Source organism: Citrus clementina, unplaced genomic scaffold, assembly GCF_000493195.1.
Source record: "Citrus clementina cultivar Clemenules unplaced genomic scaffold, Citrus_clementina_v1.0 scaffold_3, whole genome shotgun sequence".
In the NCBI taxonomy this organism is placed as follows: Eukaryota; Viridiplantae; Streptophyta; class Magnoliopsida; order Sapindales; family Rutaceae; genus Citrus; species Citrus x clementina.
In genome coordinates, this window is record NW_006262339.1 from 39,838,218 (window position 1) to 39,852,011 (window position 13,794).

Genomic DNA, 13,794 nt, shown 5'->3' on the forward strand with positions numbered 1-13,794 from the left:
ACATTGAATGATCAGATTAATAGAGCAGAGCATCAGAGTACTTCCAAAGTTAGACATCCAACTAAAGATGAAGATGACTTGTTATCAAATTGGTCAGGCAAGAGATTAGACAGTGGTGATGATGATGAGGGTGATGGTGAGGAACCTACTGTGCCTGTTGAAGATGATTTGCTATCAGAATGGTCAGACAAAGGGGTTGGCAGTAATGATGATGATGATGGCAAAGAGGGTGATGGTGAGCAACCACCACCTACTGTGTCTGTTGATGATACCGCGCCTGTAGAGGACAGTGATGACAGTGATGGCAGTGGGGGAAACCAACATGACAGTGATAACGATGCAGATATTTTTTTGGATGATGATACTAGGGAGTTCCAAATGGCTGTTAATTCTTCAGATGAGGACATGAATTTAGGCAGTGTGCAGTTTAGAAATTATTTAGAAAAGCATGAGTATAAGTTAGATGGTGATGGAGTACATAGGCTTAGGGTGGGTGATGTGTTCAGGGATGTAGGTCATTTCAGAGAAGTGCTGCATGAGGTGATGGTTAGGAAAGGGTTCAATATTAACATCAAATACAGTGAACCGAGGAGATATTATGCAACTTGTAAAGAGCCTGGTTGTCCATGGTTTGTTAATGGTGCGAGATTGAATGACCGAAATGGATTTTGGTTGCGAGGATACCACAAAAAGCATGAGTGCAGGCTTACTAAGAAATCTGTGAAGGTTACTTCTACATGGATTGCTGAAATGATAAAAGGGCATGTTGCTATTGATGCTAATGTCAAGATATCTCTTCTTAGGACTTATATGCAGGAAAAATTTAGATTGAAGATTGAGAAGCTAACAATGTATAGGGCTAGAGAAAAAGCAAGGGTTTTGGTGTACGGTGATCATTCTAAGGGCTATGAGAAGCTATTTCAGTATGCTGCAGCCATTCATCAGGCTGATCCAGGTGCTATTTGCAAGGTATTATGCGATGCAGCGAGTTATTCCGAGAAATGTTTATTTCAAAGATTCTTTGTCGCATTTCCTGCACAAAAAAATGCTTTCCTTAATGGTTGCCGACCCTTCATTGGAATTGATGGCTGCCACCTGAAGGGGAAATATGGAGGAGTGTTATTGGCTGCTATTGCTACAGATGCTAACAAAGGGATTGTCCCATTGGCTGTATGTGTGTGTGAAATTGAAAATACTGAAACATGGACCTGGTTTCTTGAACATTTGCACAACTATTTAGATGATGGAAGGCAGGTCACATTCATTAGTGACAGGCAAAAGGGACTGTTGAATGCGATTCCAAACACATGGCCTTCTGCCTATCATAGGGCATGTTGTAGGCATGTGTATGCTAACTTTGCTAAAGACCATGCTGGTGCCAAGTTGCGGAATCTTTTTTGGAGGGCAGCCAAGAGCAGTAACAGGCACGACTTTAATGAGGCAATGGCATTGATTAAGGAAGAAAAGATAGCGGCTTATAATTGGCTGGAAAGAGAACTGCAAGGGTACACTTGGTCGATGCATGCATATGACAGAAATTGTAAAGTTGAGAGAACTAACAATAATGCATCTGAGTGTTTCAACAGCTGGATTTTGCCTTACAGAGATAGGCTTGTGCTATCGATGCTTGAGGAGATTAGGTGTAGACTTATGAAAAGATTCACAAAGAGAAAAAATGAAGCAAAAGCTTGGGCAAAATCTGTTGCTCCGAGGATTTATAAAGAGCTGGATACATCTTACAAGAAAGGAGAGAAAATGACCGTGCACCCTTCGGGAGACTTGAATTTTCAAGTCATGGATAAATCTTATTATCCAGCTAGGAAGTTTGTTGTGAAATTAGAGGACAGAACGTGTGACTGTGGGTATTGGGAAATTGCTGGTTTACCTTGCTCTCACGCCATGGCTTGCATAGGTTATGCGAGACACGAAATTGAGGAGTACATACCATTTTGCTTCACCAAGCAAGCTTACATTAATACGTACTCGGTTATGTTTAGTCCAATTCCGGATGAGCGTACATGGGACCGTGGTGAAAGGCCACTAATTGATCCCCCAATTGTGCAAAAAAAGATTGGGAGGCCAAAGAAATGTAGGAAGAGAGCAGCAACTGAACCTCAGAAACGCAGCAGGAGATTCTTTGTCAATTGTTCAGTTTGTGGTGGCTCTAACCACAATGTAAGATCTTGTCCATTGAGGCCTTCTGTTGCACGGGCAGCACGAGCAAGGAGTACTAATTCTCAAGTATGTTGTTTATATTGTTTTCATTGTTATTTAACATAATAGTCATTGCATTTTTCTAAATGTCACGCTAACTAAGCATGCTGATCAGCAGTATGCAAATGCTTAACTTGACTATTTATATTGTTTACAGTTCTCAGATGGAAATGCTTCAGCTGAGCCAGCAAGTTTTTCAAGCCAACCAGCAACTCCTTCAGCCCAGCCAACAAGTTTTTCAAGCCAACTACCAACTCCTTCAGCCGAGCCTGCAAGTTTTTCAAGCCAGCCAGCCAGTCTTTCAGGCCAGCCAGCAAGTCTTTCAGGCCAGCCATCTCAGCAGACAGTACAAGCAAGTGAGCCAGGCGAGGGTTCCAATATTGGATCAAAGAAAAGAAAAAATAAAAGTACTACTGCAGTTGCTGGAACAACCAGCAAAAGAGGTTGAGTTTCATTAATTTGTTTTAATATATAATTCACAGTTCATAATGCATACATAAGAGTTTGATTAATTTTTTCTTTTGTAATTTAGGAAGGAAAAGGAAAACAGATGTCAACACATCCCAAGCTAACCAATTCCAGAATCCATCACAGTCGTCAACTGTAACAGGTGCTTTAAAATGAGTTTGATACTCAATTTGTTGGGAAACATGTCATCAATTTCAATTTCTTAAACACTTATGTTGGTTATGTTATTTAATTTTGTCAATTTCAGATTTCTAAACTCTTATGTTGGTTATGTTATTTCACTGTGCTCTTGCATGAGCTAAACCATGTTTTGGATTTTTATTGAACTGAAGAAGATATGTTATTTGCACGGTTTGGATGTTAATTAATTACACTATCACTGTTTCTATTGATTATTGACAACAGTATTGTTAAGGATATATTTTGTTAGGAACATTACATGAGCTAAACCATTACTGTTGAAACTTTATTACAAGCCATATTACTTTCTCATAAAAACAGTTACAAATACACACACCAGCAGAATTAAGATATATTTAAGCCTTCCTTCAATGAGTTTCAGCCTCTTTTTTATTTTCACCACATCATCATTTAGCTTCAGGTTTTGCTCGTATGCCATCTCATCATTAGTAGTAGGATATATAAGAGATTCTGTAGTGAACCATTCCCAAAAATCACAGTGCTTCACTCCACAATGCTTCCACCTGCATGACCAAAACACTGCATTAGGATTTTGCAATGTAGTTGACACCATGGCCACTGCTTGCACGCCACACTTGCAATATTTTGGCTGACATTTCACTTTTTTATATCTTTTAAATCCACTGACACCAGAACTCGATGCTTCACTGGAGGCCATTTTCAAGGAAATGTGCTGCTGATTTATTGTTGTTAAGGAGTAGCAATTTTTTTGTTTCTTTCAATGAGGTGTGTGTGCTGATTTGTTGTTGTTGAGGAGTATCTAATTTTTGCTTTCTTTCAATGAGGTGTGTGTTGTTGTTGTTGTTGTTGAGGAATGAGGTGTGTGTTGTTGTTGTTGTTCAATGAGGCTGCTGTTTTTGGCTCATTATATAGCCAAAATTGTTACCGTTGTTGAGTCCAACGGCTACATTTGGCATTGTTTCATCTTTGGGGCAGTTTTGCCTTTTTAACATTAATTTCATGCTTAAGGGCAATATCGTCATTTTGTTTCAATTCTGTTAAGTTGTAAACGGCAGTTGACGGAATGGTGGTTGGGAGATATGTTTTGTCATCTAAGGGTGGACGGCTGATACACTGTCAAAGTTTTGTAGTAATTTTGATAACGATGTAATCTTAGGGTGGACGAATGATAATTTCCCTTTATTTCTTAAGAGAGGTCATGAGTTCAAATTCCGCTCTCATATAGAGTCACTACTTTGGTCAGCACTTTACCCTTACGAGCCGATTCGGTGCGAATAGAGATTAGTTTAAATTGTGATACAAACTTAAAAGTATCTCTCATAATTAAAGTTTATTTAAGACCACCTCGTAGTTCAGAAAAAAAAAAAAGACCAGTGACTTTATACACTGTCATGATTAATTACACCGTGGCATTATTTATTAGTTAACAAACTTGACATTGATATCAAATTCTTCCACGTGTACGTAGGTGCTCCCCAGATCATTTCATATTTTTTTTATTTTGTTTTTTCTTTTAAAGTAGCATTTTTCAGCTCGTACTTTTTTGTTAGGTGGAAGTCTACGACTCTACGCTTATTCCTTGCAGCAAGCAACACCCGCCTTAAATTAAATTAAATTAAATAGAAATACAATCAGCGCTCCAGATAATGTTAATATACTCGAATAATTAATCAGAGTTTGGTCAGAAGTTAGAATGGCGACTGATCCTGAGCAAGCGCGAGCGAGACTCTCCTCCTTCGGAAAGGTTCCTTCGTGATTTTGTTTTAATGAATTTGTTTCAATTCTGATTATAATTATTATGAAAAATAGCATCCTCGTAGTAATGATTTGATTCTAATAATTTATAAAAAAAAAAAGGTGGGAAAGTCATCTGGAGAGATTGGGAGTGCAGATGAAGAGCCACTTATTGCTAATGGAATCCGTCCATCTCCCGAAAATTATTCTGTTTCTGCTGCAATTCTCCCGTGAGTTTACTTCATTTTGCTTTCCTTTGCTTTTGCTGTTGATTATTAAATATAGTAAATTTTTTTTAAGAAAAAGTTCATTCAATTAGGGAGCTTGCCTTTTTCTTTATGAATAATTTGGTTGGATTTGAATTATTTATTATTTGATTTTGATTTCAGATTTCTATTTCCGGCCCTTGGAGGTCTTCTCTATGGTTATGATATTGGGTCCACTTCCTGCGCTACCATTTCTATTGAGGTAGCCATAGTAAAATTTCGCAATAATCTCCGTCTATATAACCATTTCCATATTGTCTTATACTTATTTGACCTTCTTTTGTTTGTTTGTTTGTTTGTGCAGTCACCCACATTAAGTGGAATTTCTTGGTATGGCTTATCTTCTGTGGAAATTGGTCTTATCGTGAGTTTCTAACCATATTTTTTGCTTTTCATCCATTCATGTATATTTGTTGATGGAACCATTCTTTGTTTGTCTTCCGTTTTACTATCTTTTGTTTATTTGTTTATTATCTTTTTCTTTTTATTTCAGACTAGTGGATCATTGTATGGGGCCTTGATTGGTTCCATTTTAGCGTTTAACATTGCCGACATTCTGGGTAAGTTCTTCTTTTGCGTTATGAGCTTTAAGTTTAAAATTGATTGTCAATTCCTTTTTCTGCATTAAGTTTAAATGATGAATTTAAACTGAAGGGCGTAGAAGGGAGTTGATTTTGGCTGCTCTCTTGTATCTTGTTGGAGCACTTGTAACGGCATTGGCACCTGACTTCATTATTATGGTTGTTGGGCGTTTCGTATTCGGCATAGGAATTGGTCTGGTAAAACTAAATATTTTTGTTGCACACATGCTCTTTACACCATTATTTTAAGCTAAGCTCCAGAAATTTGATGCACAATTTATCCATGTAATCCTATCATTCAGTTGCCTGTTTCTTGCACCTTTTTTTATTATATTTTATTACTAGTAGCACAATGTTGATGGTAGCCAAATCCCTTCCCCATTCATGAGCAAGGTTCAATCCTTAGACCTTTTGTTCAACCATAAAAAAGATTTTGCATGTTTCTTTTGTCTACTATTGGCTATTTAGACATGCAGCGAATTGCCTTGGCTTACAAGTCTTCTGGTAAACTATGATACAGTAATGTATCCAACCATAGATTTAATCTTTGTACTTTGTAGGACACGCACAAAATGTACATCGGTACATATGAACATAAGAATCTACTCCTGCATACTTTACATACACAGTTGTTTTTATGTATATATCTGCATACATGCATGCATGTGCACACATTCTTTTTGTTTTCTTGATTTAATATGCATTCAGGGGAATCTACTGGCTCAGTAAACTTGCAGAAAAATGAACATGAAGCAAAGCAAAAGTCTTCTCTTATATGACAACAATTTTCTGGAAATGAACTTTTTAGTTTATATACATTCTGATATTTTATTCCATTTGGTAATTAACTTTTGTGGAAACATTTGGTTACCCATTTTTAATTTAGGCAATGCATGCTGCTCCGATGTACATTGCTGAGACAGCTCCAACTCCGATGCGTGGTCAACTCATCTCTCTTAAAGAATTCTTTATAGTTCTTGGAATGGTTGTAAGTGCTTCAACTTATGATTAATTTGGGTTTCTTTTAGGCCAAGTAGTACATGCCATAAAGCCAACCATGGTTGCCTTCAATCTTCTGTTCTCTTCTTTGCTAAATCTTGCCTCAAGAATTTTTTTGATGAGATATTTTAAGAGTAGATTTTTCTTTCAGGGTGGTTATGGTATTGGAAGCCTTTTAGTTGATTTAGTTGCTGGTTGGCGCTACATGTATGGAGCTAGTACTCCTTTGGCAGTGATTATGGGAATAGGAATGTGGTGGCTTCCAGCATCTCCTAGATGGCTACTTTTATGTGCCATGAAGAGAAAAGGAGATATGCAGGATTTGAGAGAGTCCGCAATAAGTTGCTTGTGCCGTCTCAGGGGTCAATCTATTGGTGACTCTGCTCCTACAGAAGTGGATGAGATTCTTACAGAGCTCTCTTATGTTGGAGAAGACAAAGAAGTTTCACTAAGGGAAGTATTCCATGGAAAATGCTTGAAGGCCCTTATAATCGGTGCAGGATTAGTTTTGTTTCAACAGGTATCTTGATTAATTGAAGTGGTATGGTCTTGTTAGATCTGGAAAAAGAAAGAGAAAAAATCATTATCGATATATATATTTTTTATTTAGAGAGAGAAGAGAAAGAGCTCATTTGAGGGAGATAAACAGTGGAAGAATAGTTAACTACTTAATCACATGATTCATTGATATAAAGTAATAATAACCTATCAAACACTAAAATTTAATTTGATGATACGGATGTAAATGGAGAAATTAATGGTTTGTGATAGTATAAATGTATGTTGGGTGGGTGTCCTGCGTAATTTTACCATTTTTTAAATGCTTTGTTATACGTCATTTGCTCTTTCAAGTAATTTTGCCAGAGGATTTTCTGATATTAAAAATTTCACTACATGATAGATGGAGTAACTTGATGGGTGTATTTAGTTTGTGTGTATATATACACATATTAAAATTATCCAAATATTATCTATTATCAACATAGAATATCTCTAACAATGGTATGAAGTAGTTTATAAAACATCACTAGGCTTACAAGTCTTCAACTTTTGTGGCAGATCACTGGGCAACCAAGTGTATTGTACTATGCTGCATCAATCCTTCAGGTATGGTGCTGTTTAAATTTATAGCATTGGTAAGGTCACAAGAAGAATTCCTTTTTTCTAGGGACTTGCAGAATAAAACAATGCTTCTTCCTAACCAAACATAATCTGATAGAGTGCAGGATTTTCTGCAGCCTCTGATGCAACACGGGTCTCAATTTTACTTGGCCTATTCAAGGTAGGTTCATGCACTTTATTTTTTATGTCAAATGTTTATTTCTTTTGTATATGCATTTCCTATTTAATCATATGAGACTAACGTATTATATAAGTTTCAAATTTCATCTTGGCCTCATTTTTCCTAATTCTGAACACTTTGCAATGATGTCTCTGTCCTGTTGGTAAGTTTAGTGTGTTTTCTGAGCTTCCTTGGAAAGCTTATTGCTTGATTGGAGCATGGAAGTAAAAGCATGTGAAACATTTATTTCATGGAAAGGTGGCAGGAAATATTTTGTTGATTCTGTACAAAGTTACAAATGTACATGCACAAGTGTTGTTATGTTTTTATGACTTCCGATACTGCATGTATGCTCCCCCTCCCCCAACAACAAGAAAGATATTTTTAGCTGATTTATCTTGATTTTCATTTTTGAATTTTTGCTAAGCATGTTCATCTTCCTAGAAATATTCTTAGTAATTGATCATATTTCTTATGTAAAAGTCTGGGTATGATGGTCCTATTATCCCATTCCACTGAAATTATTACATGTGTTCTAAACTCTCACTTACTATTTCAATCACCACCATGTTGGTTATTTTTTAACTGAATGTGTATCTGTCGTGACTTATGACTTTACTAGAGGGATGTCAATAATGTGGTATGCTTGTCACAGCCAAGGCTCTTTTTCAGTTCAGCTTCATATATAATTCTATTCCATTAAAAGCACCTCTTTTTTCATGTCTAAAAGTATTCATGATGATTGACCATATCGCTTCCATTCAGCTCTTTTTGCATAACCCGACTTTTCCATTTGATGGCTTTGTTATTGGTAACCGGACATGCTCTTTTGTTTTTGTAGTTGATTATGACTGGATTGGCTGTTCTTGTTGTTGAGAGACTTGGAAGGAGACCTTTACTACTTGGTGGTGTTTCTGGGATTGTAAGTACTTTATTTTCTTCAATGTCCATTTGTGTTTGTCCTATATCACGGGCTGAGGCAAACATTAGACTACCTTAATGTTTCTGTGTCAAGTTTGTATATATATATATTTTGCTTGATTTATCAAATGTAAAGTAATGGTGGTTCCCAGACTCTGTGTATCCTTTTTGTTTCCTTTTCATTAAGTTTTACTTGTTCTGACAAATTTTGACAAACAGCAGTGAAAAAGGAAATTGCAAATGGGTGATAATTGCATGGGAATTCTGGTTGTTTGAATTAAAAGTAGTTATTTCCTACATTCTTGAAACATTAGCAGCAATCATGAATAGATTAATTTAATTGTGACAGGTTATCTCTTTATTCCTTTTGGGATCATATTACCTCTTCTTGGATGATGTGCCTGCTGTGGCTGTTGTTGCATTGTTGTTGTATGTTGGTTGTTATCAGGTAATCAAGAATTTCAATCCTTCTAAAATTTATCATTTTAGAATTTTCTTCTTTGAGATGACACGAATTGTTTGCTCAATATATTGTGCAAAACTTAGGTTTTAGAATTTATTTTGGTAGCTGGAATTAGGATTGTGAGTCTGCTTCTGTTTTTTTGTACATGGGGACTCTTTTAGGTTTTTATGAAACAACAGATCTTAAAAAGCAGTGTTAAATAAGCATTGCGATAGAGCTTGTTGAACCAGTGAGCACAACTGTTCTCGGGTAAATCTAAGCTGAAGCAGGGTTTTAAGACATTAAAAAATCTCGAAAACTACCTTGTTAAATTTGGTTTTCTCCGACTATGTTTAATCCAAGCCCACAGTTCAAGAAATGCATACAATCACATATGATATCACTTAACATGCTAGTTTTATTCAAGTGATGACAAGAATCCGACCTTTAACAAATAGTACTAGAGTAAGCCTCATTTACTATCTGCTATTAGGCTCCCAATTTTCACATCAAGCTTTCCAGGTGGTTAGTGGGGGATCCATCGAGAGGTTAGATCAGAGTGAAGAAAATGTTAGGTGGAGGAGAATGGCATGATTTCACTGTGATTGGAGTGGGATGTGGGTATTGTATTGTAAGCATGGATGAGAAGTATCACCCTACAGGCTGGTCTCTTTGGGTGTAGCAACTGCTTGGCCTTTGATAACTGGAATGTAGGGGCCTCTGAATATATAGCTAATGCAGCTCTTTTTCCACATTTGCCCTCTTTTTTTTTCTTTTGCAGATTTTATTATATATAATTGTTTCCGTTATTTAGGCTCACAAAATTAGTTTTGCAGTTATCCTTTGGGCCTATTGGTTGGCTGATGATTTCAGAGGTATTTCCACTTCGTCTAAGAGGGCGGGGACTTAGTGTAGCAGTTCTAGTGAACTTCGGAGCAAATGCACTTGTGACATTTGCATTTTCCCCACTGAAGGTACTTTAGTTTTTCAACTTAAATTCCAACGATATTTCTTTTAAAAACTTTGTTGAATGCTACCTTGAACTACAATCTAAAAATTTAATGAAGTACACATTCTTTGTTGAAAAATGCTTTAGCTTATACGTGTCTCTGGTTGTTTCTCAATTGGAATATTAATTTTAGACTTTTGAGTTTGTCTTCAAGAGTAACCTGATTTTGCTCTAGTTCTGCTTTTTTTTAACTTGCTTTATTTTCATTTCGTTGAATTTATGTCACACTATTCTTAGTGTTATTTCAATTAAATTGCATTATTACCGAGAAGGTATCATAACTGTTAGATTATTGCAGGACCTGCTGGGAGCTGGAATTCTGTTTTACGCATTTGGAGTGATAGCTGTGCTGTCTCTCGCTTTCATTTTCTTCATCGTTCCAGAGACAAAGGGGCTTACGCTTGAGGAGATCGAGGCCAAATGCTTGTAAGTAATGTTGCATCTACTGGACTAAACTGCAGTACTGGACTGAACTGCAGTAATACGGAGATGTCAGGATGGAATTTCACCATGGCAATTTCAAAACACAGGGTGAGGGCACACCTTTTATTTTGCAATTTCAACGTTGCTTGTAAGTTATAGCCAAGGAGTTGTACGGTTTTGGATATAAACAATCATGAGATCTTCATGTGTATCACTAATCAATAATCGGTATAGTCATTTAAGCTATTAATTCTGTCTTTCTTTTTTTTTTTTTCCCCTTCATTTTAAGAGGATTTAAGCTACCAATTCTGTTGTTATTAATTGTCACATAATATGTCTCTTATTCTTCCAATGACGATGAATTAACCGGGGAACTTTCGGCTATTACTGCATGAAACTCCCTGATGGTTCTGAGGACGGAATTGAATTTTGTCTGGATAGTAGAAAGACCATATTAATATTGCCTTTTATTCTAAAAAAGAAATAAGTTAGGGAAAAAAGAGACTCCATACTAGCAAATCTAGAGAAAAAAAAATAGTGAAATGTTAATTAATTTATCTGTTATTTAAAATAAAATACAATAGATTTTTTTTTTCAAATACTAATTAAATATCAAAACCTTAAAAACAAAAATAAAAGTAGTACATTTCATTTGGTTGATTCCAAGCATTAACCAAACGCTGGAATTTAATTGATTGAATCGGTAATTTAATTTAATTCCGCCTCCTTTCTTCTTCCAACCGAGGGCATCATCTAATAGATTAATTGATTGAATTGGTAAACTTTTAATTTATGAATAATAATTAATAAAAATTAGGGACAGCTGAAAATCATCCTCGCTAATAAATAAGTGGAAAATTGGGCTTCATTGTTGGGCTTATCCCGAAGCTAGGCCCAAAAGAAATTAGCTCTGGGGAGTCGGGAGTTGTTAAATTGAGATGAAGGTTTAGGGTTCTTCATGTTGGTAAACAGAAGTCAGAGAAAGCAAAAGAGAAAGAGATGGGAAAGTACAATGTGGTGATGAAGCGAAAGAGAGCAGAGAAAGCAGTTAGAAAGAGAGCAATTCACGGGGACCCAGTTACTGCAAAGCTTAAGAACAAACCTCAGAACCTCTCTGTTTCAGGAAAGCGGCAGCGCAAGCTCCTCAAGAAATGGCGCAGAGACCAAAAGGAGGCCGCCGACAAAGGCCTTATTACCATGCAAGATGTCGAGATGATGGCCGCCTCTCAACCTGAACATGAGGAAGGTACCCACTTACTCTTGTTCTTGTCTTTCTGGTACTTATTATAATTTTAATCCAATAATTAATCAGGCATTATAATTGCAGTGATTATTCTAAATCCTTCATTTATTGACTTCGCAATTCAAGTTGATTAGGTGGGTGCTACATGCTATTTTTAACTGGTAAAATCGCTTTTGTGGAGGTAAAAGAGGCATGGGGTTCGAAACGTGCTCACGTGGGTGGGGGAAGAGGATAGAGTTGCCATCACACTACTTAGTAAATATAATAATAATAAGAAGAAAATACAAGTTGATTAGGGAAGTTAAAAATATGGATTGGGCATTACATTTTGGAATGTGATTTTCAAATATTTGAAAATGTCGCTTTCGTGCTGAGAGTAAAATTTCCCTCTTTGAAGTTCATTGTTGCATTCAGATTAGTTTCTGTGTTGTTAAGAGTTAGTGGTTACTTGACTGATAGATACCTTTAGAATTTAGATAATGCTCAATGTAAGGTTTGTTGGCTTTATGTATAAGCTTGGGTATAGTAATCTGAGATGAGTGTGGAAAAATTAAACTTGTTTCTAGGAATTGATGAGTTTTACAAATTTTCTATGAGCCTGATAAATTTATCTAAGTCACATTTTAAACAAGTTCTTTGTTGCTTAAAGAAAGCGTACATGTTATTCTTGGTTTGCCTTTTACTGTGATGGCTGTATCCGTCTGTAATTCCATAGGCTTTGACCAAGTTGGTCTGGTTAAACTACTTATGTAAGCCAATGGTGAACCTTTTTTTGGTTTAAGAGAGAGTTGTGGAGGTTTCTCAATGAGGTTAGGTATTATATTTCTAGGAGAAAACTCGTGTTTTTAATTTTAAGCAAAGATTTTGCATGATGTTACTTATATACTGACTAGTATGAGTAATGATACAACCATAAACTCTTGTACAAACTTATTTTGTACAAACTGACGTGACATTAATTCATTGGTTGAATGAAAATATAAATTAATAAAAACAAATTATGTGGGCCAAGTGATATTTAATTCAACCAATCTTATCATGCCACGTCAGTTTGTACAAAATAAGTTTGTACAAGAGTTTGTGGCTGTATCATTACTCGACTAGTATTGCATCTGCATTAGATCTTAAATGATTGGTGATACGACTTTATCCATGTTTATCCATGGTGTGTTTAGGTACATCACAGGACACCAACAAAACAACAACAAAATTTCACTTGAAGAAGAGTTTGAAGCTTAAACAGTTAAAACGCAGAGGTAAGTTCTTAATCGTAAAATGATTCTGGATTTTTATTTTTTTTGGGTTCTTTCTTTGATGTTTTTGGGAAATGACCAACTTGTGTTCCTTGATCAATGAACAGGTAAGAAAACAAAAGCAGCCTCTAAGCCAGCTGCTGTTGAAGCTTCAGTGGATTCTATGGTAGAATAAATGCACTGAAGCACAACATACTACTAAAGAACATGTGCTGTTTTCCAAGTGAGCTTGGTGGACAGTTTTGCTTAGGGTTTTCAATAGGTGCTGTAGAATTCACTGAAGTTGTACAATTTTAATGCATTGGCTTTGCTTTTTGTCAGGCATTGAATCATTGTCCATTTGAAATTGCAGTGTCGGAAGTCAAGAATGTAATCAAAGCTGATTTTGAAATACAAAAATACCAGTAGACTGTTGGCTTTTGTTAAAATTATGAGTCTGTTATATGAATGTAAATTCCATAAATTTTGTTACGGATAGGGCATTGTTGCTGAATTTGAATCATTTTAATTTGCAAAGTTTGACAAATGCCCTTGTGTATCAATTTTTTCCCCCACCTGATGCTAGATTAGGTTAAAAGATTTGTCACAATCAATTTTGTATTTTCATGTCAAACTTCCAACCCTTAGGTCACTCGTAATGATCGATCAATTTTTTGTGCTCGCTCGTAAGTACAAGAGCCTTTTCAACAAAATTGTGATCTTTAAAATTCTCTTTGGAAGAGAATGAAAAGTGTGTCCAAACAAACAACCACAACTCTACCAGATATTTAGCAATATGTTTGCCCATTACATGGTTA

General features: G+C 36.0%; 2 protein-coding genes across 3 annotated transcripts; both read left to right on the forward strand.

The window, feature by feature from the left end:
- The first annotated feature begins 4,373 nt into the window (after window positions 1–4,373).
- On the forward strand, window positions 4,374–10,767 carry LOC18049750 (D-xylose-proton symporter-like 2). 2 transcript variants are annotated; one of them, XM_006443128.2, is made up of 14 exons: window positions 4,374–4,588; window positions 4,702–4,808; window positions 4,968–5,046; window positions 5,149–5,208; window positions 5,338–5,404; window positions 5,499–5,623; window positions 6,312–6,413; window positions 6,576–6,944; window positions 7,484–7,531; window positions 7,644–7,706; window positions 8,548–8,628; window positions 8,977–9,075; window positions 9,906–10,043; window positions 10,377–10,767. In XM_006443128.2, the coding sequence occupies exons 1-14, from the start codon at window positions 4,538–4,540 to the stop codon at window positions 10,506–10,508; spliced, it is 1,521 nt and encodes a 506-aa protein (XP_006443191.1). In that variant the 5' UTR covers window positions 4,374–4,537; the 3' UTR covers window positions 10,509–10,767. The 2 variants fall into 2 exon arrangements, with proteins under 2 accessions (XP_006443191.1, XP_006443190.2); XM_006443127.2 differs by lacking the exons at window positions 9,906–10,043; window positions 10,377–10,767 and adding an exon at window positions 9,592–9,746.
- A 670-nt stretch (window positions 10,768–11,437) lies between these two features.
- Window positions 11,438–13,468, forward strand: LOC18050149. The gene is made up of 3 exons (XM_006443129.2): window positions 11,438–11,747; window positions 12,920–13,000; window positions 13,105–13,468. Exons 1-3 carry the CDS (start codon window positions 11,501–11,503, stop codon window positions 13,170–13,172), a joined length of 396 nt encoding a protein of 131 aa, XP_006443192.1. The 5' UTR covers window positions 11,438–11,500; the 3' UTR covers window positions 13,173–13,468.
- Window positions 13,469–13,794: the final 326 nt, after the last annotated feature.